Here is a 21,808-nt window from a genome sequence, read left to right as displayed (position 1 = left end):
TTTATTTCACATAAAATATTTAGAAAAATATCAATATATGTTAAGCTATAGTTACAAAAGTGTTTCATATGTATATACGCATACGTATACGACAGTAGTTGGTTTGAGCTTCATCAGGACATTTTCATATGCATCTTTTACTGATATCCTAAATGTAAAAAAAGAAGAGGCTCAAAACCATTTTTAATTACTTTTTAATTCAATTACCTCGTTACCTTGTCTATGTTCCTCAAATGCGTTTAATTTTAATATTGTGATAGTTTGCTCCAATAAACAAAAGAACCTAAAATGTACCTTCATACAATAGAATCATTGGATAATAATTTTATGTTTCATTTATTGTTTAAATCAAGTCTGACCTTTCGTTTTCATTTTTTTTTTTTTTAAAGCCTTCTCTCTGATGGACTCATCTTCATTTGCCTCTACTGAGGGGGGAGCAAGAAACACCTCTAACGAATTTAAAAAAGCATTTTCGTTCGAAGAGGAAGAAGAAAGTGAGTGGAATTCGTCAAAGATTAAAGGATTTACTTTTAATGATGATGACAACGAGGTATTTACATCACTTGAATTAATTAATTAACATTTTTGCTCTAAATAACCACTTATTTAGACACCCTTTCAAGACTTTGAACATTATAAGAACACAAGTATTTTGAGTAATGTAACATCTTCTGGGAGTCATAAAGGAAAAAGTGTTGAGGATGAATTTGTAATATCTTTTGATTTTGGTCAGAGTGGTCCGGTTTCCGATAGAGTTAAGCATGCAGCTGCTTGTAGTCGATTTCAAAATAATTCTGTACATCAAACAACGGTTATCAATGCGTATGAGAATCCTATACCAACTGATCCCAAAAAATTAGAGAATGAAGTTCGATATCTTAGGAGGCAAGCTGAAAAACTAAAAAATTCTCGATATTTTCCACTACATCCAAAAGATACTATTAAGGATATATTGTTCGATAGGGAGTACTCCTTTGAGTTTTATAAAACATTTGATCTGAAGAAGGAACTTTTAGATGCTGCCCTTGACATAGGAGATGGAAATGCCATCCTTGCTGTAATTATATATTTATAATTAGTTATTTTATATTTAAATGAAGCAATGTGTATTTAGGTGGTGCTATTCCTGCGTAAGACTTTAAATGATCAAAAACTCACCGAGATCCTATTGACAAGACCTGTCGCTGTAAATCATCTAGTTGCTTACCTTGAATCAAGAAATATGTTCAATGACCTAGCTCATCTTCATTCTTCCTTGGGAAATTACGAAGATAACTCTTTTGCTGAATATAAAAAAATTATCTTAGAGTCACCAAGTTTGGAACACAAAGTGAAAAGGCTCAAGATTTACCTACAAAATACATTCCGTCCACATCAGGATATCATTATAGAACATATTAATTTAATGGATAGAATTGTTGCAATTCATTCAACTCTTAAAATTCCTCCGGTATCAGACTCTAATTCTATGTTTCAGTCTGTGATGAACTGCGATACTACAATACGAGCACTTCGTTTCATGCATTACCACTTTCCTAATGAACACGAAAATTTGCTACATTCCCCTCTTGGTTTCTTGAAAACGCACAAATTGAGTGAAAAGCAGAACGCATGGAATGGTATTTATGCTTCAGCCTCAAAGCAGTCCTGGTCAGCTATTCGATCCTTTGCAACATCAAAGAGTTGGCTGGGAGGTATTAAAGCCAACGCTTCCGTAAACTTTGAAAGGCTTGTGAAAATTCTTAATGAAGAATTCTCTGCTCCTTCCGAAGAATTAATTTTCTATTTGAATTACGTGGAACCCATCGATGATCGATTAAATTTGGCTCTCAAAATTAAAGCTCATACTGTTGTATGCGATTGCTATGTAAACATGAAAGATCGGTCTTCTCTCACAAAATATCGTGACTCTCTCGTACTTCAATCATGTGAGTGGCTATACGCAGATAATGCTCTCAATTCTGGGTCTACGAAATGGAAGAATTAATACGTAGATATACTATGCCTTTAATGGTTGAATGAGATATTAATTACATAAATGATTCAATCATTTTCTTTTTTTATTGTTTTAACAAAATTATTTATATTTTATTTTTGTATCTGATTTTTGCATTGTCCCATTTCTTAATTAGTAAATAATCATTAATGTTATGAATTTTACATCCATCACTTCAAGAGTTATTTCTAAAATAAACGATGACACACTTTTTATTACATATTGGTGTTAGTACTTTGATTGATTTTATTATAGATTTTTTAAATATAAATTTTAACATAAAGAGGTTAATAAATACGACTGCTGTAATTGGCAATAAAATAATATACGACTCAGGATATAATTAAGGTCATATCCTATGTTTCTATTATTAAGGCGAATTAATTTAAAACTTAATTTTCAAACAAAAGAGTGCCTTGATTGACTCATCATCATATTCTTAAGATATCAGCGTTTTTCATCGTTATTGGTGTAAAATTAGCGAAGTAATTTTGCTGATTATTTTAATCAATAGTTGAGGCATAATCTATTAGTCTACTACAGGTCAATATACCTGATCATGAGATAAGATTTGACATTAATTAAGGATGTTTGGGTAAGGGAGTACTTAAGAGGCTTTGAGGCGGATTACTACATCTATCGTGCGTGTGCACGTTTAAGTGTATATATAATTATATTTTGTGAAGGAACTCCTCTCCAGATATCATTTATATATATATACTTAAACGTGTGCACGCACGATAGATGGGATAACTCTCCTTTATTCGTCCATTTTATTCAAGTTTTATTCACATAGATGTTCTTTACACATAAATCTTTATGGTACATATAAATCGGGAAGCTTCGTTCTAAGGATGGAAATTGAATGGGAGGAAAATGCTATGACTCGTGAGTAAGTGTTTCTCTCTGTTCATCCAAGATACTTAAAGACTAAGTATCTTGGGTTCCTCCTTTTTACTTTGTTGTAAATTTATGTTTCAATATGGATAAAAACCTGTCGCTAATCTCGAATCTTATCTCTGCATAGATAAACAAAAAAAGTATAATTTGCTTACAAAAAAAAACCCACCATTTCAACGAAGTATTTATGTATCATTTGATTTGATTCATGGAGATTCCACGAGAGAAAATTAATAAAAACATCTACAACAGTCTAGATCAGCAGCATGAGGAAGAGAAGCATGAGTCGTTTAAACGGATTCTTTGGGTTCTCAATTTTGGGACGGATATGGACGATGCTTATTATGAAAATCTTGATGATGTGAGGAACTCTACTCTCTCAATAGAGAAAAAACGAAAATTGTTTAATAAATTACGAGGTTTTTAAAATTTACAACAATAAAATTAATGTTTAACATAATTGAATCTCTGTATTAACATAAATATACATTATATTTAAAGCAAAAAACTCCAAAGTCACTGATCATCTCGATAAATCATCTCATAGTTCTTCATTTTCAAGATGGAAAAAAATACTTTTCCATCGCTCTAAATTGCAAGAACGTATTGAAGGTCGTTATGGGTCATCTGTATATTCCGTATTCAAATTTATGAAATGGATAGCGAGTCTTAACCTTCTCAATGCAACCATTGTGTTTTTCCTAATTTATTTACCTCATGCGATTAAGGATAGGTCCTTGTTGATCTAATCATCCCGAGCTCTTTTATAGATAATAACTATTTTTTTCATTTATAGAAGACAAAATCAATTAGATGATACTGATTCTACATGTATTTGGTTTGATAATCGTTATGTCCTTGAATCTAAAGTTTTGGATTGTTGCTCCTTGAGATACAACAAGGATTCTGATGAGGCATGGGATTTTTTTTTCAGACATAGAATCACACAACTTTTGGAAAAAGGGATCTCTTTTTTTTACAAGATATAATTCAAGGATCACATTGGATCTCTTTTTCACCACTTTTCTATGGTTTTTATGAAGGAACATACACTTTTAAGATTGGTTCAACATACTATAACTTCCCATTAGCATATTTTTTGGTCATGCTTATTATTTTCTTGATCAATTTATTTGCTGTTGTGAGAAGTTCATCCAGATCATTTAAATCTATCTCTTCTTCTCAAAGTGGAGAACGAAATCTTTCCTTACTCAACATTGTCTTTACAGGATGGAATCATTTTGATGTAAAATCAAGGAGGCAAAAGGAAAATTTGCATATTTCGTTTTTCAATGTTTTTCTCTTGGGCCTGGATATTGTTGATAAAACTTTAAAGAAAACAACTAAATCAAGGAGCGACAAAATCAAAAGAACAGTTTTAAGAATATGCATTAACGTCTCAACTATTGTTGTTCTGGCCTTTACAGGCTATGGAGTGGTACATCTTAATTCTACTGTCATTCCTTCACTATTTGAGGAATTTAATTGTGGTGTTCTCACCGATGTTCCCTTCTATTTAAACTTTGAATGCTTTGGCATTCGTTACTTGTCAGCTTTTACGATTGTAGTCATAGGAACTACTTTTCCATACATATTCGAAAGGTTTGAAGGGATTATAATTATATTTATGAGCATTACACACTATTATTTAGGCTCGTCGATTTTGAAGACTATGAACATAAAACCTCTTTGGTCATTTTAATTGGACGAAGTTTAGTGGTACGTCTAGGAACACTCTTGTTAACTTATATATCTTTATTAAAAGCGGTTCAGTGTCCACATATGAGAGGTTGTGCTTCTTTAACTGACGGCTCTGTGATTCCAGGATATTGCATATCTTCCTTGAATGGAGTTGATGGTAAGATATACTGGTATTAATTAATATATGTAATAGCTATTTGAATATATATACTTAGGTACATATAATTAGTATGATTTTGTTTCGTAGTTAAAGCTTGTACGAATGAAAACAATTATTTGGGTGTTTGTAAGAGGGGAATATGTTGGGAGACATACATTGGTCAACAAATGTACACCCTTGCCATCATAGACTTACTCTCCTCACTTGTATCCATATTCCTCTTGGACTTCCCTCGTTCTCTGTTATTTAAAAAAATCATCCCTTTTCTGGGAACCGTAGAGTTCAATATTGGAAAACATGTGCTGGATGCCGTGGATAGTCAAACCATTTGCTGGCTTGGATTGTTTTATACTCCATTCATTTCCCTTATAATTTCTATCACTAATTTTATACTCTTCTACATTAAATCCTTTTATGTACTTAAAGTAAGGCAAAATACTTGATAATAATTGACCTTGCTGTTATTTTGAATTTCATTGGTTTTTTAGGTATGCACCCCTGTTTTCTCAGAGTCTAAAGCTTCTCCATTGTTCAAGTATTTTTTACTCATTTCCTTCATCTGCTGCTCAATTGTAATTGGAACAACTATTAACACCACAGAGCCTTCAGTAGCCTGCGGACCATTTCGTGATATAGACTGCTCTGGAATTTACTCAAACAACACTATCTTTTGTATCACCTATGATTACATTATAAAGACAATCATGGAGCAGACACCTTTTGTTCAAAGAGTAAACTTTAATACTCTTATTATCCGTCTATTTTCGTATCTAATTTTGATCGTTTTAGGTTTTGTTTTTAATGAGTAAAAGCCTTGTTCTTTATGGAATAGCCGGAGTTCTGTTTATAGCCTTATATTTATTGAACGCTAATATGTTGTCAAACAAAAAGTTTTCAACTGAGCTCAATTCCCTTCGTGATAGAATAGTAATGGAAAATAAGGAATTGTTCAAAGTTATTGAGGACAAACGATACAAGTCCAATCATCAAATTAAGTAGAATATCCATTTTTGGTTTAATTTTGACGTTAGATGTCTCTTTTGTTAGTTATGTTATTTAAACTTATAAGAAGAAGGAAACATTGTCACCTATTGTGGAAAAGGAAAAATACATTTACTTATATAATTATGCCTTTCTAATTGCTTTGAATAAATAAACAATTACAAGAATATACTCATAACTTAAGTCACTTCAATGATATATTAGTCAAATAGTATGTATGTGAAATATTTTGTAATTATATAAATTGTGAATAGTACAGTATAATTCTATTTAATAAAAATATTTTCCGTAGCAATTTGATCCTACCCATCAAAATGTTGTAACTAGCATATCAAATGATTTATTTATAGAGCATGAAATTCGCTGTTAATAGCTAGGAGATTGCTTCATCATCAAAACAGAATATAAGTCTACCTACTTAAGTAATTGTTCTACAAATAACTATAAATTACTTGTAAATTATATATTTTCAACATAGAGAAATTGATTAATAAATCCAAATATTTTATGAATATATCAAATTTGTTTTGGATATTTTGTGCTTCTTTAATGTTTCCAGAAAACATCCATTGAGTATGGAACGTTTTTGTTTGACGTCAGCATTGTTGATTTCGGTCATCTTGTGGACCAAAAGAACAAAGTTTTATTCGAATAAAAACCTTTTCCCGTTAGTATTAAGGAAAATAGTGAACTTATGTCGTGTATTCAGGATTAGCTTTTTATCTACTCTCAATTCTCGAGTGTCAAAAGGTGAAGGAAATATTTTGAAAAAAACATATGGTAACTAGTCTTTTGTATTTGTTTTTCTGCAAATTGTTAATTATTAATCAAGGAATAGTTCTTAATTATTGTATAGGTACATTGAATTGATAATTTTATCAATGACATAGTATGAAATGAAATGAATTCTCAACGAATTCATTTAATTGGTTCTTATAAAAATCCATATCCTATGTAATACCTTTTTTAGAGTTTAGAAATCATAATATGTAGAGTCAGCTGTTTTAAATCATATAATAGGAGTGAACTAATCAAAACAGCAGAAAAGAAAATAAACTACATTTAGCTGTGTTTATTTAAAAATGCGAGCTAATTTAAGTTAAATATAAACACGGCTTCGTTTCGATTTATGACGCAACTTGTGATGTGAGCAAAAACCCTGGGCATATTGATATTACTCTAGCTAGAGGATAGATAAATGATAAGTCAGTGCAGTTTGATGTCCTGTACCGTATTTTTTTATCCCCTTTTGACGTCACAATATATGACAATAGTTCCCATTTTCCATAATTTAAATAAAATAAGGTTTTTTATTTTTATAAAATTTGACTCATTAGTGCCCCAAGATGACCGAAATGTTTTCTATGAGTGACATTAGTATGTATTCTTATATGACAAGATAAAAAAGTGATCTTACAAATAATTATGAATGAATTTAAGTGTATTAATTAAGTCATGTGTTCATTATGATATTAACTGATGACGTCAATAATGATTCATAATCCCAAGGAATTTTACAAGAATAACTATAACTATCCTTGAAAAAATGTACTTTTACATAATACATATGTAACCGAAATAATGTTGTAAGCATATCATTTTACATTAGATAGAACGTTTAAAAACATTTCCGGCTTTCGATCATGTGTTTTTTTTCTTCAGAATTACGCAAGGTTGGGGATTTTACATAAGTGATGTATTTATAGATCAGGTTGATTTAAGAAACAACAACTAATTGTGTCAGCCGTCATACTGTGGGGTAGGAATATTGTCTACATTGCTGGGATTATAAATTTATAAAAGTATATGCATAATTATTCTTCCCATGTTTGAAAATTCAAACGTATTACCTAGAAGGAGTACTAAATTTTATAGTGATCTCTGTCAGCAGATAATTCATCTTTCAATGTTACCATATGTTTTATGACGTTCTCTCATGCACAGTTTTTATGTTCACTGCAATTTAAACAGTATTCCCATCCTGAGTTATTATATAATTTCATGTAATACCTGTGTGTTTTAATATAGAAAGTAGTGCACTATTAAAAAGGTTGACTGTATAGACGCCCTGGCACTTTGGATTGGCAAAAATCAGAAGTCAATTCAGTATGAGACTAAAGGCTGAACAATTGATATATTATGCTAAATTCCTTTATCTTGCTTTGTTTTGCTGCAAACCCGGCTCAATAAGTCAAAAAATCCTCATTATGGCATAGTGATCTCATTTTTTTAAATAGCCATTTCAAATTTTAAGAGAGAGCCTTATGATATAAGGCCAACATTTTTTACAAAATAAATTCTAACAAAAATGTCTAATTTGAAATATTATTTGAGATGCCAAGCACTTGGTGTAGAAAAAGTGACCTATTATCACTGAAATAGCCATAGAGACTCCCATGTAAAAAATAAGCTCAGTGAATTACGTCGTTATTTTAATCTCGCAACCTTTTCTTTAAAAACCCAGAAAAAGGCCTAAAATTAGCTGGTAGTTAGCCAATTCTTTCAAATTTTGGAATTTTTATTCTGCGATTATTGAGAATGGCTTACAGGTTCACAAGAGCAAAGTAAGCATACAAGTATGAGAGAGAGAGATTTTGAAATTGCAAACCCTAGCCTATGACAAATTACGTATCTATATAAAGTGTACCAAATATAAGCATGGTTGATTGAGGGGGGTCCGGGGTAAAAAAGGAGAAAAACTTGCGTCAGAACCTTGATAAAGGGAAAAGAAGTAGAAAAATCGAGAGCAGACAACGAAATACCTTGTAAACTTTTTTATTTAAGTAAATGAGGATTGGGATTCAACCGTTTTGAAGTGTATAGATAAAATGAAAAAATCTAGAAATATATGAACTAATTTTTACAAACATAGATATAAATATATCTACAAAAATTCCATATGTCGAATGAGCTGATTTTTATGCGTCATATTTGGAAATGAGATAAGGCATTGCTTTATATAATAATCTAATTTTTTCTGAAACTTGAAAATTGTCCAAAAGCTTATAAAAAAGATATAACTGCTCAAAATATTTTTATTTGAAATGTAGCACCGCTTTTGTGTTTCTCTTATTCAAATCCATGCATTATGAATTTAATTATGGGGATTGCATACATCTTTAGTGATGATGTTGTGATGAAGCTAATTCCATAACGACGCCATATATCAGTGCAATGCACATAAATACATTACAAATTTGACATAATAACAAATAAGTCAGTACATTGTTAATATCAATGAACTTTTAAAGACCAAAACATGGCACAAATATTCGGTCCAGTCACATAAAGTATATGAAAAATGATTTTTCTGTAACTAATAACATGTGACAACAAATGTATATTAGTATAAATTTGTTAGGGAAAGTAAGTTCAAAGAAGTAGAAATATATTTATTATTAAAAAATATATATTGATTTCCAATAAGTTGTTGCAAAAGCAGCCCACGCTACAAATATTATTTTAAAGAAACAAATTAGAACCTTTCTCCCTCTCAGCAAGTGTCTTAACCACTAACCAGTCCAGTAATCAGACCTATAGCTGGAACTTTAAGTTCTAAGTACTGTCAGTCAGTATCGGTCCTTATTTGGGAACGAGGACCGTGGTCCAGTCAAGTCCCACTTGTCAGTCCTTTCTCGATCCCTCGTGATGTTATTGGGGGTGTTTTTCCTTCTTTTCTTTTTTAAAAATTGTTTTGTTATATAATAGAATCAATTATATCACTAAGTTAAAAAATTTGTAGGAAAACATTCCAAGAACTGACAGTTAAGGAGCGGCCCCAAAGACTGACGCTCTTAAGGACCGACAGGACGTGTCCAAAGACTGGAATGGACCGAATAAAAAAGGACTAATACAACACAACTGTCGATATATAAAGAACCCCGAAATCGACAATATAACTCTGGTGATTTGAAGAATGTTTGGGCGGATTGACATTTTTTTTATCTTTTACAAAATTAATCTAAAAGGGTTGACGAATGGGGAAGAAAAATATGTTAAAGGTCTTGTTCTTTTTGGAATTTCAAAGAAGAAGGGTGGAACTTCTGAGGTAATAAGGGCTCTGGACTTTGCAATTCTTAATTGTAAAGCCCTCATCGCCAGCCGACTAACTATCAGCTTATTCGGGAGGATGAGTTGAAAGGTATCATCTTGGCAGCTTCAGCCAACTATGTCTCCCTCACAATGAAAATTCATAAATCAGGATGTGAGTCATGGAATTTTGCAGGGGACGAAATCCAGTACCTTTTATCAACTTCACGGATTCATCGAAGTATTTAAAAAAAAGGTATTAAGAAATTTTAATAAATATTTATCAAAATTGTTAATTTGCATGTTTACTGTTTTTTTTTTTTAAAGATTGATTTTTAGAATATTAGTTGAAATTCTATCCCGGAGCAATAAGTAAAAATTATAATGTTTATTTATCTACTTTTTACGCAATGGCTCCGGTTTATTATATATATATAAACCAAATAAAGAATGTTAAAATATATATATATATCCAGCATGGGGTCCCCAATCCAGGGAAGGCCCCCAAAATAAGTGCCCCTACTAAAACCAAAAAGGAGCTGATTGGCTCATAAATTTTAAGTTTATATATTTATATTTTTTTTAAGGAACATGACTTGTTTTTTTTTTAAATAGACAGGTTTTTGAATGACCTTTCTTTTATAAAAGGTAAGAATAAAAATTCTCGATTCAACTTTTTTTGGAAAAAAATTTCAAAAATCACAGAAAATTAAATGTTTTGGTAAAAAAATTTGAGGAATTAAATTTGTCGGAAATTAGGATATTTGGAGAGGGGTACAGCCCCTCCAACCCACCCTTGCAGATGCCCCTGATAGGGTCACAGTCTCCTCTTCTCGGCACACTTTTTTCCTGTTTGATGTATTCTTTGTCGTGTGCTCCTTCTCTTCACCATCCAGAAATGAATTGCTGGCTCAGTTAGCTAAAATATTGGGTATATTTTTTTCTCGTCCGTTGGACAGGAATAGCAACATTTTATTGGCCCAAGCGAACAAATAAATAGCCATGGGACGTCGGAATAGTGATTTTGCGAGCCCTGCTAACCTACACTTGATTTAAATTTACGCTCTTGAGGACTGCGACAATTTTCATATATCTATTAATGAGTTTATTTTAAAGGAATAAAACATATGTTTATTTAGTATTAATAGTAGTTAATTTATATTTCTCTAAATTAAGGATTAATTACATTAATAATAATGATATGTTATTTGGCCATACTCTCAATATAAGCATGTAAGTATTAAGTACCTAGAGATGCATATATTACAAGCAGTAGAATGCTTTTGTATCACAAGATTATTCTCCGAAGTAATGCACAAAAAATCAACTCATATAAGTTAAAAAGACTACAAGAATTGAGAGAAGGGCTGTGAGATCCTTTGAGCTGGAAGAAGTGGGAACCAATATCCCTGAGCCAACATTAATCAAAGGAACTGAAAGAAAAAAAAAACGGAAATGAAACTTTGATTTATACTCAAGATAAACATAAATTAAATACAATGTGAGTCCTACATACTTACATAAAGGAAAATAAAGTGCCGATTTCTAAATCCCTTCCAAGATATATATATTGAACGAAATGAAATATTTAATGAAATCTTGTATTATTTGTGAATATCCCAATAAATATCTAGGTAGATATTTATGTGTTCTAAGGTGGATATTCTGTTTATTAAAAAGGGTTGCATCCGACCTTATATGGGACTTTATTTCCATCCATAGATAGAATTTGCAGAGGACAAATATAAGGGGTTTGGGGGCTCTTCCACATTGTATATAGTTTTATAAAAAAACCAAGACAAAAATGAATACATATACATATTTTATTTAAAAAATATATAAAATTGTCCCTATATAAAAGTTATAAATCAACTTTTTTGCACATAATTCTGTTCAAATATATTATAAGCCCAAAAAGTATCCCACATAAAAAAAAATAAATAAAAGGAGATCCGGATTTTGCTTTAAGCCCTGTTCATGATAAAATCGGCACTGAGCCATGCCTCTCTAACCTAGTCGTGACTAGTTGTTGCACATAAATATCATATATTGTCGAGTTACGTTTATATTTGCTTTTTATTCAGGAGAAACTTTGAAATAGAAAATTTGACAGTTTTTCAAAAAAAATATTATAATGTTTAACAACAACATAGTTTTTTTTTTCTTTTTTTACAATTCATTTAATGATAAATTTAAAATTTGTCTATGGGTGTCAAATAAATAAGAATTTAAAATTCTAGAGATGGGATTTGTGTAAGAGAGCACGGAGAAGGCGGGAGCAAGACATATGGTACACCTGAATAAAGAACCTTGTCAATAGGATTTTGGAGGGATATAATGAACTACTCCTATAAAGCAGAGGCCTTTCTAGATTTAAAATATTATATATATATATATTCATATATATTTATCTTTTTAAGTATTTTAAAACAATTTACAGCAAAGACAAGGGATAATGTTTAATTCAGAGGGAGAAGTTAACACTTCCACGACCTCAAGGTTAATAGAAATGCAAGGTGAGACCATCATGTATTCGTACTTGCTAGAATTTTCAATTTGATGTATCGTACCGACTGTTGGGCAAGACAGACATATTTTGACAAAACACGCAACCAATCATATTCTTGACGTCACAATGAAAAGGCGTGGTGTAAGTCAAACATCCGTCGTACACGCGTTATATGTAGTATAACCTTGTATTTCTATTAACCTTCCCATGACCTATTTAATAAGGAACAAAATAGAAGGAAAATAATTCCTTTTTTTAATTGGTGAACGTAGTTTTTTCCTTATAAACTTGTCAACTTTACTTGTAACATAAATTAGCCTCTTCCTGCTGGTATCTATTTCATCACCATCACCAACAAGAACAATGGACCAATGAGTTAATTAAGACTTACCCACAAAAACTTCAGTTCTTTCCTTCTTTAATGCTTCCGGAAGTAATAGTGTTTCAATTTCGTGGCTATTTCCTTGAGAAGATCCCTGAAACAATTTTTTTAACATATTATGAGTACAAAAAATTTACTTTAATCTACAAATATAATTTACTACAAAATGAGATATAATATCATACCATATTATCATTTATAAGTAGGATATAGGGATACTTATTGTTAGTAGCAGCTTGGCAGGGGGAGCAAGTGGGGCGTGGTGTTTCACTCACAAATATTTTAAGGGGGTAATCAATTGAGAAATCAAATACAATAATAATCCGAGTACTTCATTACCCTAAGAAGATTATCCTCCACGATTCCAACACATTTCACCTTCATTTTTCCGTAATGAAATAGTCCACGAGAAATCGTTATATTGATGCCTATTCTCGATCGAAACAATCCATTTTTTGATCCACGATGGATAGGAAAATGAGTAGAGGAATCAATCTACATAAGAAAAAAATAAAAATCCATAAATTAGGAATGAATCAATAACAAAGTTTAGGTTTTTTTAACGACTGCCGGCTAACACCCATATTAACTATTGCTATTTAAGCCGTAGAACACTAAATTGACCATAAATACGTTCAATTTTAATAGGGCCTTTTTTTAAAAATTATGTTTTTAGTGTATAATGACGATTCAAAGTCATATTTTGACGTAAAATAACTATGAAATGGCAATTAAAGATAATACCAATTGATTAAAAAAAAAATCCAGCATTCGAAAGATAAATTATTTATTAAGTTATCTTGAATACAGTTCCTATAAAACTCTGTCAAATTATCTAATGTCTAATGACTAGACAAATTTTATAGAAATAATAATAAATATAACTTAATTAATAATTTATATTTCGAATGCTGGAATTTTTGGAATCCATAGATATTAACTTTTCATTTTCATCAATGTATATATTTATTTTACTTAAAAAATTGGCTCTAAATCCAATTTATACCCTACAAATTTTATTTAAAGGCTAAACCCTACTTTGCTTGAAGATTTTATTGGTAATTTTTGGTGTTTTGTGAATAAAAATTGTAATTGTGGGTTTTAACGGCAGGTGAAAATGCGGTTACAGCTTATAATATGTACTTAATTAAGTCTACACTTTTTATAAATATTCAATCTGTTGTCAAATTTAATTATGAAACCCTTTATATTAATGAATCATATTTTTACTTTTAATATCTAGACACTTGATAGTTTGATATGTCGCTAAATATATATATATATATATTTGTTCAATATCAAATTCTTAGAGTCCATATAACGCTCTTCAACAGGCCTCAAAGTGACAAGCATACCTTAATAATACGGCCCACTTAAAAAAAAATCAATTCCTTAGTTATTCGTTCTATGGGGGCACTCAAATTTAGTGCATGTTTAGCACAGGATATTGCCTCAATACGCAGCCACATATTGTAATCCAGGGACTGAGGACAGGGGGAAAAAAGGAGGCCGAAAGTGTTTCGCGCAATTAAAGATATTTCTATTCAAAAGTTTCTGGATATTTTGGAGGTAAAGGGCAACTTCAATATAAAAGATCGAATATAGCAAATTAATTTCTTTAATATTGCGGAGGTATAATATTTATTGCATTATTGCCCTCCAGTATCTTAAACGTATGCTTATATATTCAAATAATCTGACCTACTGGTGTTAAAAAAAGAAACCAAAAAGTAATGTGATTAGTGATCGCCCTGACAATTTGAAGAATGTTTGAGAGGAGATCAGCTTAGAGTAATTAGAGTAGCTGTCAGGAGGTGAAGGAAATACACCCAAATCCCACTCCGTATCTTGCAATGATTCAAGGATCGACTTTCTCCGATGTCGATCCCCAATTCTACTCTGATTCCAAAAAGTACTTACAATTATAACTCCCCAACAAATCCTCAGGGTTACTCTCCGCCTTTCACTCACGCCCTAGTAATTACTTTATTCTTATATGTTCTCTCTTCAATAAATAAATAAATAATAATAACACCTTTGGGAAAGAAAGAGCACTGTTCATGTTACAAAAGGAGTGCGATCATCTTCCATTGTAATATTTTTTAAACCCGTGTACAATACAGGGAGCGGGGATCAAATTTTCGCCTACTTTAAACCTTGATAACTTGAAGACGACATTATCAAATAAAAAACCGGTTACCAAATAGGAAAGCTATTTTTGTTAGCTGACGATACGTAGTTCAGTTAGCATCATGCCGTCATCATAAGAAGGAGATAAAGAGCTATAAGTGGAACGAGGAGCTTTCGAGGTCCGCCGTAGTCATGGCATTGGTTAATAATGGAGGTGAAATCTCCAATTCAACGATTGCTTCAACCTTAGGAGTGAATTTACGGACTGTTCAGCGTATCCGTAAGAAGCTAGAGGACACCTGGGATGATGATACCCCCATAAAGAGGGCACCCAAGGAGGAGGGCGCCGACAGGAAGGTCAGGGACACCGACTTTGTCGACAAGGTGAAGAAGATGGTTGAGGATGACCCTACCAGGTCCATGAAGGCCGGAGACAGGCCCTGGGTGTGGCAACAGGACTCAGCACCCTGCCATGTGTCCAAAATCTCCATGCAGTGGTTAACCGAGAACTGTTATGACGTCGTAACAAAGGATTTGTGGCCTCCTAACTCTCCCGACCTTAATCCTTTGGACTATTTTGTCTGGGGCTATGTCGAGAGACATACCGACAGACATCTCCATAGCACCAAGGCCAGCCTGATGGACTCCATCAAGGAGGTATTCGGCAACATGGACAATGAGATGGTCAGAATAGCCTGCGGTCGGTTCAGAGGCCGTACTGAGGCTTTTATTGATGCCAACGGTGATTATATCGAATGAATGGCTACTCTATACCTATATGCTCGTCATAGTTTTGATTTTCAATAAAAAAGTTAAAAAATGTATATTTTGTGTTGTTTTTTGTAGAAAAATATTTTGGCGACAATTTGATCCCCGCTCCTTTTATATGCAATCCTCTAATAAAACTTTGTTTTATTCGATGTAGAGTTGACTGGAATACTACTTAAATTTTCACTCACTTCGATATTGGGGCGCAGCATACCTAAGATCTGATTGAGGATTTTGTTTGACATCTCAAAAATGCTTTGAGGTATTTTAATTTTTTTATAAAGGCAGAAAAATAACACGTGAATAACCCTATGCAATAGCCTTTTCGACTACATCTATTATTATTATTTAAGCCATAGAAAACTAAAATGACAATTAAAATTTTCAATCGCAGTAGGTTTGGCCTTTAACGCTTTTTATAAAAAATCCCGTTTTGGAGCATGATTTCGATTCAGAGGCCTTTTTTAAGATAAAATAACTATATTGTGTTAATATCTATGGCGGAGAGTATCTTAGCTTATAGGATTGCCTCATTTCCCTTACAAAGAGAGATGGAAATGACGTCAAAGTGGTGGCAAGAATATCAAAGATTCTGACGATAAGATATCCCTGAAGATCAAAAAGGACTCCTCTTCCTGTAGGTATTAAAAAAGCAATCGTAAGTCGTAATGGACTCAACGGATTTTTAAAATTTATTACGTTTTATATTTGTAAAAATATAAAGGGTACTTATTCCGTCTTTTAACAACACATAAATCCGGTATTTTTTGCGTTTTTTTAATAACTTGATTCCTTTTGTAACTTATTTTGTTTAATTTTAAACAATTGTGGATTTATATGCATTTGAGTGATTTAATTATGCAAATGGAAAATAATGACAACAATAAACAAAAGAACATATGAATTGACTAGCTCTTATTTTTTTGAGTGGAAGTGACAATTTTGCTTTAAAAAAAATATTACGTTACTTTTTTTTGTTTTGTTTTGTATAAAATACAAGTTTTAAATGTTTTTATATTTTTTGACATTTTTTGGCAAATCTATTTCAACGACTATTTTTTACAGAAAACATCAAAATGTATTATCAAAATTTTGTTCAGAGTATGTCTTTAAGTGGTTAAAAATGATTACTTTTTGACCATTGAGGTACCAATGAAGATTTGTTGGAGGAAATGTTCTCGGAGAAGTGCAGTTTAGTTCTAATTGCTCTCCAAGTTGATATTCTGCCCTTCCTCCACTGATGATCGGTCCTTCCTCGGGAAGTTCTGAAAAGGAAAAAGGGTTTATTATTAATAGGAGTATCCAATGTGTGCAATATAAATAAACTGTCCCAATTTCCAGTCAAACAACTAAATTTAATAATTTAGGGGGTTTAAGATGAGCTCAATGCTTTGCAGTTTCCCTGTTTTATTGGAGATAAAGAAAAGGGTTGTAAGGAAAATTAACTCTAGCTAAAGGAAATAGTTGTTGAAGAAACACATGAACATAATTATTTATACTATGAAAGCAAAGTTTATCTGAATGTATGAATATAAAACAATTATTTTTGATCTAAGAAATAGCAATGTAGTCATATTAATGAAATATCGCAGGTGTTTTGCATGTAGCATTGGGCGTGCATACAGAATTACCTGTATATAGTCTCCCTTAAATATGTCGTATACATATTGGTTTATCTAAAAATAACAATGTAGTCATATTAGTAAAATACCGCAGACGTTCAGCATGTATAGAGTAGTCCAGATAAATTAGGAAAATCTTTAGAGGCTCATAACGAACGAAATTTGACGAGGTAGAACCATATTTAAAAAAAAAATTGAATGCAACATATAATTAAATTAAAGTATTCTTTTGGAAATCTTCCTCTCTTGATTCCCTCGGCCACAAGACGGCGTAAGCATTGGCAGGCCCAGGAGACATCGTGCAGATCCAGCTTTTAATTTATATTCTCTGGATGGATGCACAAGGAATAAATTACACCTTCCAATGAGACAGTCCACCCGCCTACAAGGCCAAAAAGTTGCAGGTGGCTTGCACACATAATGTCCTAACTTTTGGTTGCAGATTTTTGGCCTGTAAACAACCAGGACTTGAACCCATGCGAGTTCTATATCTTGAGTAGATTCGACATGAATAATTCACCAAGTATCATTTATCTGTGGAGGCCCTAAAGAAGTCAACTACCTGTACAAAGACCAAGTTTGATCTGCACAAGTCCCCCTGGCCTGCCAAGCTTTTGGCGCTGTGTGGCCGAGGCTATAAAGATAGGCAGATATCATTACAAACAATTGAATGTCATTAAATTCAGCTTTCAAATATTAAAAAAAAGTATGGTTCCTTCGTTAAAAACCCTTAAATATTTTCCCAATTTATCTGGACCACCCTGTAGGATCGAGCGTGTGGTGACACTAAGGATCAGACAAGTAGGGCTCTAGAGACTAAAGTACTCCCTGGCGCATCGATCATAACGTCATATTATTTTATTTTTTCAAGCTGTTATTATTATTTTTGGGAAAGCATATCCATGTATTGAGTAACTACTTGTGAGAATGCTTATAAAAACGGTGAGTACCACGGAGGATTTTAATTACTAGTTATCTTCAATATTTTTAGGCAAAGTGTGTCTGTTCAAAGACGTATAATAACTTTGGGCAATGCCGGGTACATTCACATCTTAGACCCCTTAAATAATGATTAAAAACAAGGTTCACGACATTTTTACTGATAAAGCTTATACGAAAAAATATAAAAAGTATATTGTTTGACATCATATTTGGGTCAGTGATTCAAGAAGCTTAATTATTTTTTTTAAAATTGCTTTACCGCGACCAAAAATGGCATTAAAGGTCTCCAACTTCATCAAAGTCAGTTGTTGGATTTTGGTAAAAAGATCCTTGTGCAGAGAGATAGAGGGTGAATATTATCTCGAAAATGAGATAGTTTAATAATGTACATATATTATGACTTATGAGTATATAAATTAACCCTGTCAGCTCTGAAGAATAGAGATAGAAAGAAATGAAGGAAAAGTTTTACTAATTGTAATTATAATTTATTTAGTCAGGGAATTATGTAATAATTAGCTGGTAGGAAAAAAGTATAACATTTCTTTTACTTGTAGTTTTATTATTGTTTTTTGTTTACCAAGTTAAGATGAAACTTGCATGGAGAGAATATTAGTGATGTGGTGATTCAAACAGTTATTATGAACTCGGTTCGACTCAACTTGAGTAAATGATTTTTTAACTCTACTCAAATGATGGTGAATCGCTTTTTAAATTCGTAACCACTTGAGTCGGCACAGGATTTGATCACTAGACCTCCCACCCCTAGGTCACAATTTTTAACTCGGTAGAACCATAAGGTCAACCTAAAACTTTTCCCAAAAAAATTAACATTCATTTCAGCCCTAAGTTAATAGTCAAAAATTTGCAATTTTGAGTATTTTTTTACCTTTTCGTGACCTTAACTTATGACCTTTTTTGTGACCTCAACCTTTGATTTTGTTTCTATAAAAATTTATATTTAGTGCCTTTTTTATAATTACAAAAATGACACTAATATGAGTGATGCATCTTTTTTTTTTATAAAGTTATGGTCAATTATGCATTCTTAACGGTGACCTTGACCTTTTTCGTAATCCTGGTTAGAAACAAACAAACTGAGGTAAAACATCACTTTCGTTTCATATAATTGGCGAGGGTAATAAGGCTCTTCAAATCTCTAAACATATACCACTGTTTTGTAAAAAAAAATTGCACCAAACTAAGCTAAGACGTAGGCCAAGGCAACCTATGCAACTGCAGTGGGCCTTGCACTTCCATTAGGCTTTTGCTGATTAAAAAAAAATATAGAAATATCGATTCTAATGAGATATTTCTATTCGAAATAAGGTCTTTAAAAAAAGTTATAAATATTGGAAATTACAAAGGTTCGAAATTAAATCCAGGCTATAAACATATTGGGAATAGGATTTTGTGCCTACGTATGGGCTCTGCAACAGTTAAGATCCCATATATATCTCAAACTGATAGCTACAAAAAGTATTTTCTCATTAGTGTTCATAAACAAAAAATCGCGGCAAAGTACACACTGACAATATTTCATTTAATATGTATAATAACAAAAAAGTTTATTAGTTGAATTGTACAGTTATTTTTGAGTGTATCTTTTGACTGTGTAGAAACTTGATTTAAAAAATAGGATAATGGAGTCGGTCATTTTGATAATTTGAAGAATGGTTGGGAGTAGAGCAAATGCTACTCCGATTATAGAAAGAACATATCTGGTAGACAGGAATTATTCTGATGAAGATCCTAAATTTTACCTCGAGTTTAACAAGGATATGTACTTATAACACCCCAATAAACCCTGGGGGTTATTGGGGTGTTATCTTCTATATTATTGAAAAAAATAAATAAATTATGTTCTTCGACGCCTAATAACTACAGGCAAGGCCGTATACACCCGCAATTAAATTAATAAATGGACATGCTTAACTGCAAATTTTTTGTCATTTTCTATGTTTCCTTTTCCAATTGATGGACTTTAATCGGTTTAACTCTACTCAAGGGAAGAGAACACCAATGTATGTTTGATTATTATAAGAACTTGTTGTAAGAGAGTCAAAATGAAGTGTAAACAAAGTGGTTGCGCTACACTACTTATTTACAAGTTTTAAAATGCTAACATTATGTTATGTAAAAAGTATGTATGTATATAATTTAAGGGGATACCAAGAAACATGAGTGAATTATTATTACATCTCCCAACCTTTCCTCTATTTATAAAGACAATAAGTAAAAAGGACTGGTAGAGTCTTGAAATATATGATCTGTCGATATGTACTACAAAAAACACAAACTAAAGTAGTTAGCCTGACCATTCGAAAAATGTTTGATACGAAGAGGGGCGTCTGCAGGTGTTGCCACCCCCACAAAAAATAAGGATTTTTTGCTTTTTACTAGAAAATATAATATAATTTTTCATTTAAAAAAAATAAATAATCATTTTCTGTGAATATCTATGGATTTTAATTTTTTTCTCGAAAAAATTTAAAAATGGAATTTTCTTTTTTCAAAACATTTTAGAATTGAATTTTTTTTTTTTTTTTTTTGTGAGCAGCTTTGAATTTTTTTTTTTTTCAAAATTTAAAAATGGAATTTTCTTTTTTCAAAACATTTTAGAATTGAATTTTTTTTTTAATTTTTTTTTTTTTTTGTGAGCAGCTTTGAATTTTTTTTTTTTTTTCAAAATTTAAATTTAATTTTTTGTGAAGAACTGTGGATTTTTAAATTTTTTTTTTAAATTGAATATTTTGTGAATTGGTCATGAGTTTTGAAGTTTTTTTCCTAAAAATTTAATTTTTGGATTATTTAACCCCCCTGTAATGTTCTACGAACACCACCACACAGACGGAAGCAACGGACCGGAGTAAAGTCAATAAGAACACCTTGCCGTTTTATTAGATCAGCTGCAAAGAGCTATAGACGGCGAGGAAGAAAAAAAAAATCACACTCCTTATCTAATAATTGCATAGATGGGAATGATTCTGACGTCAATTCTCAATTCTACTCTGGTCCAACAAATAACACCCTAAGAAATCATGAGAGTTACTCTCCATTATTTATGAAAAGAGTTGTAAAATATACACCACAGAAATTAAGGCCTGGTCACCACCCTCACATGTTGAAGTGAGTTTGGAAGAGATCAAATTAGTTGTACTAACGTTTTATTAAAAAGCTGCGAGCAAATCTTAAAAAACAAAAAAATTCTGTCAAAAAATTCAAATTACTCCATGGGACCATTTTCTTTTACTAGCCCGCCTCAAACAAAAATCATGGGATTCCCCCTCTATATGCCCTTATCGAAATTTTTGTTTTTACAATTTCAGTTAATTGTTTAACATCTTTAATAATATGGAGCAATAGTATAATCGACAGCTGACCAAAAAATTGCACGGGAGTTTTGACACTCTAAGGCTATCATTGTGATCCACATTTCCTTTCTTCTTTGACAACCTCCGAATGCAATTTTCTTTTTGACTGCTTCTAAAAACCCTGTTACATATGTAGAAGTTAGGAATTTTGATGCATCACTCTTTTCTTGGTAGGATGTTATTTCTGACACATTCTTAACTTTTGTTTTATAATAGCAGTTGTAAATAAGATCATGTTCATAGTAATGCTCATGATATGTAGATAATAATTAATTCAAAAGTTTGAATAAAAA

At 31.8% G+C, this 21,808-nt stretch overlaps 3 protein-coding genes across 3 annotated transcripts in view; 2 read left to right on the top strand and 1 right to left on the bottom strand.

Moving 5' to 3' along the window:
* The first annotated feature begins 268 nt into the window (after positions 1-268).
* On the top strand, positions 269-2,214 carry Vps16B (Vacuolar protein sorting 16B). Its single transcript, XM_040725637.2, has 3 exons — positions 269-550; positions 611-1,057; positions 1,115-2,214. The coding sequence occupies exons 1-3, from the start codon at positions 401-403 to the stop codon at positions 1,985-1,987; spliced, it is 1,470 nt and encodes a 489-aa protein (XP_040581571.1). The 5' UTR covers positions 269-400; the 3' UTR covers positions 1,988-2,214.
* Positions 2,215-2,595: 381 nt separating this feature from the next.
* Positions 2,596-6,074, top strand: LOC121128874 (transmembrane channel-like protein 7). Its single transcript, XM_071893557.1, is given in 10 exon segments — positions 2,596-2,888; positions 3,024-3,315; positions 3,398-3,629; positions 3,693-3,867; positions 3,870-4,498; positions 4,549-4,754; positions 4,845-5,182; positions 5,246-5,488; positions 5,547-5,752; positions 5,805-6,074. Coding segments are annotated over 9 exon segments (2,253 nt in total). The 5' UTR covers positions 2,596-2,888; positions 3,024-3,104; the 3' UTR covers positions 5,818-6,074.
* A 4,844-nt stretch (positions 6,075-10,918) lies between these two features.
* Positions 10,919-21,808, bottom strand: part of LOC121129688 (uncharacterized) — a 101,987-nt gene continuing 91,097 nt past the window's right edge. The window contains exons 4-7 of the mRNA XM_040725413.2: positions 16,709-16,842; positions 13,019-13,174; positions 12,689-12,773; positions 10,919-11,221 (exon numbers count right to left, since the gene is read on the bottom strand). Of these exons, the coding sequence (XP_040581347.1) occupies positions 11,112-11,221; positions 12,689-12,773; positions 13,019-13,174; positions 16,709-16,842 (485 nt within the window). The 3' untranslated portion in view covers positions 10,919-11,111. The remainder of the gene's footprint in view (positions 11,222-12,688; positions 12,774-13,018; positions 13,175-16,708; positions 16,843-21,808) is intronic.

Source organism: Lepeophtheirus salmonis, chromosome 14, assembly GCF_016086655.4.
Source record: "Lepeophtheirus salmonis chromosome 14, UVic_Lsal_1.4, whole genome shotgun sequence".
NCBI classification, from domain to species: domain Eukaryota; kingdom Metazoa; phylum Arthropoda; class Copepoda; order Siphonostomatoida; family Caligidae; genus Lepeophtheirus; species Lepeophtheirus salmonis.
This window is presented reverse-complemented; position numbering and strand designations above follow the sequence as displayed.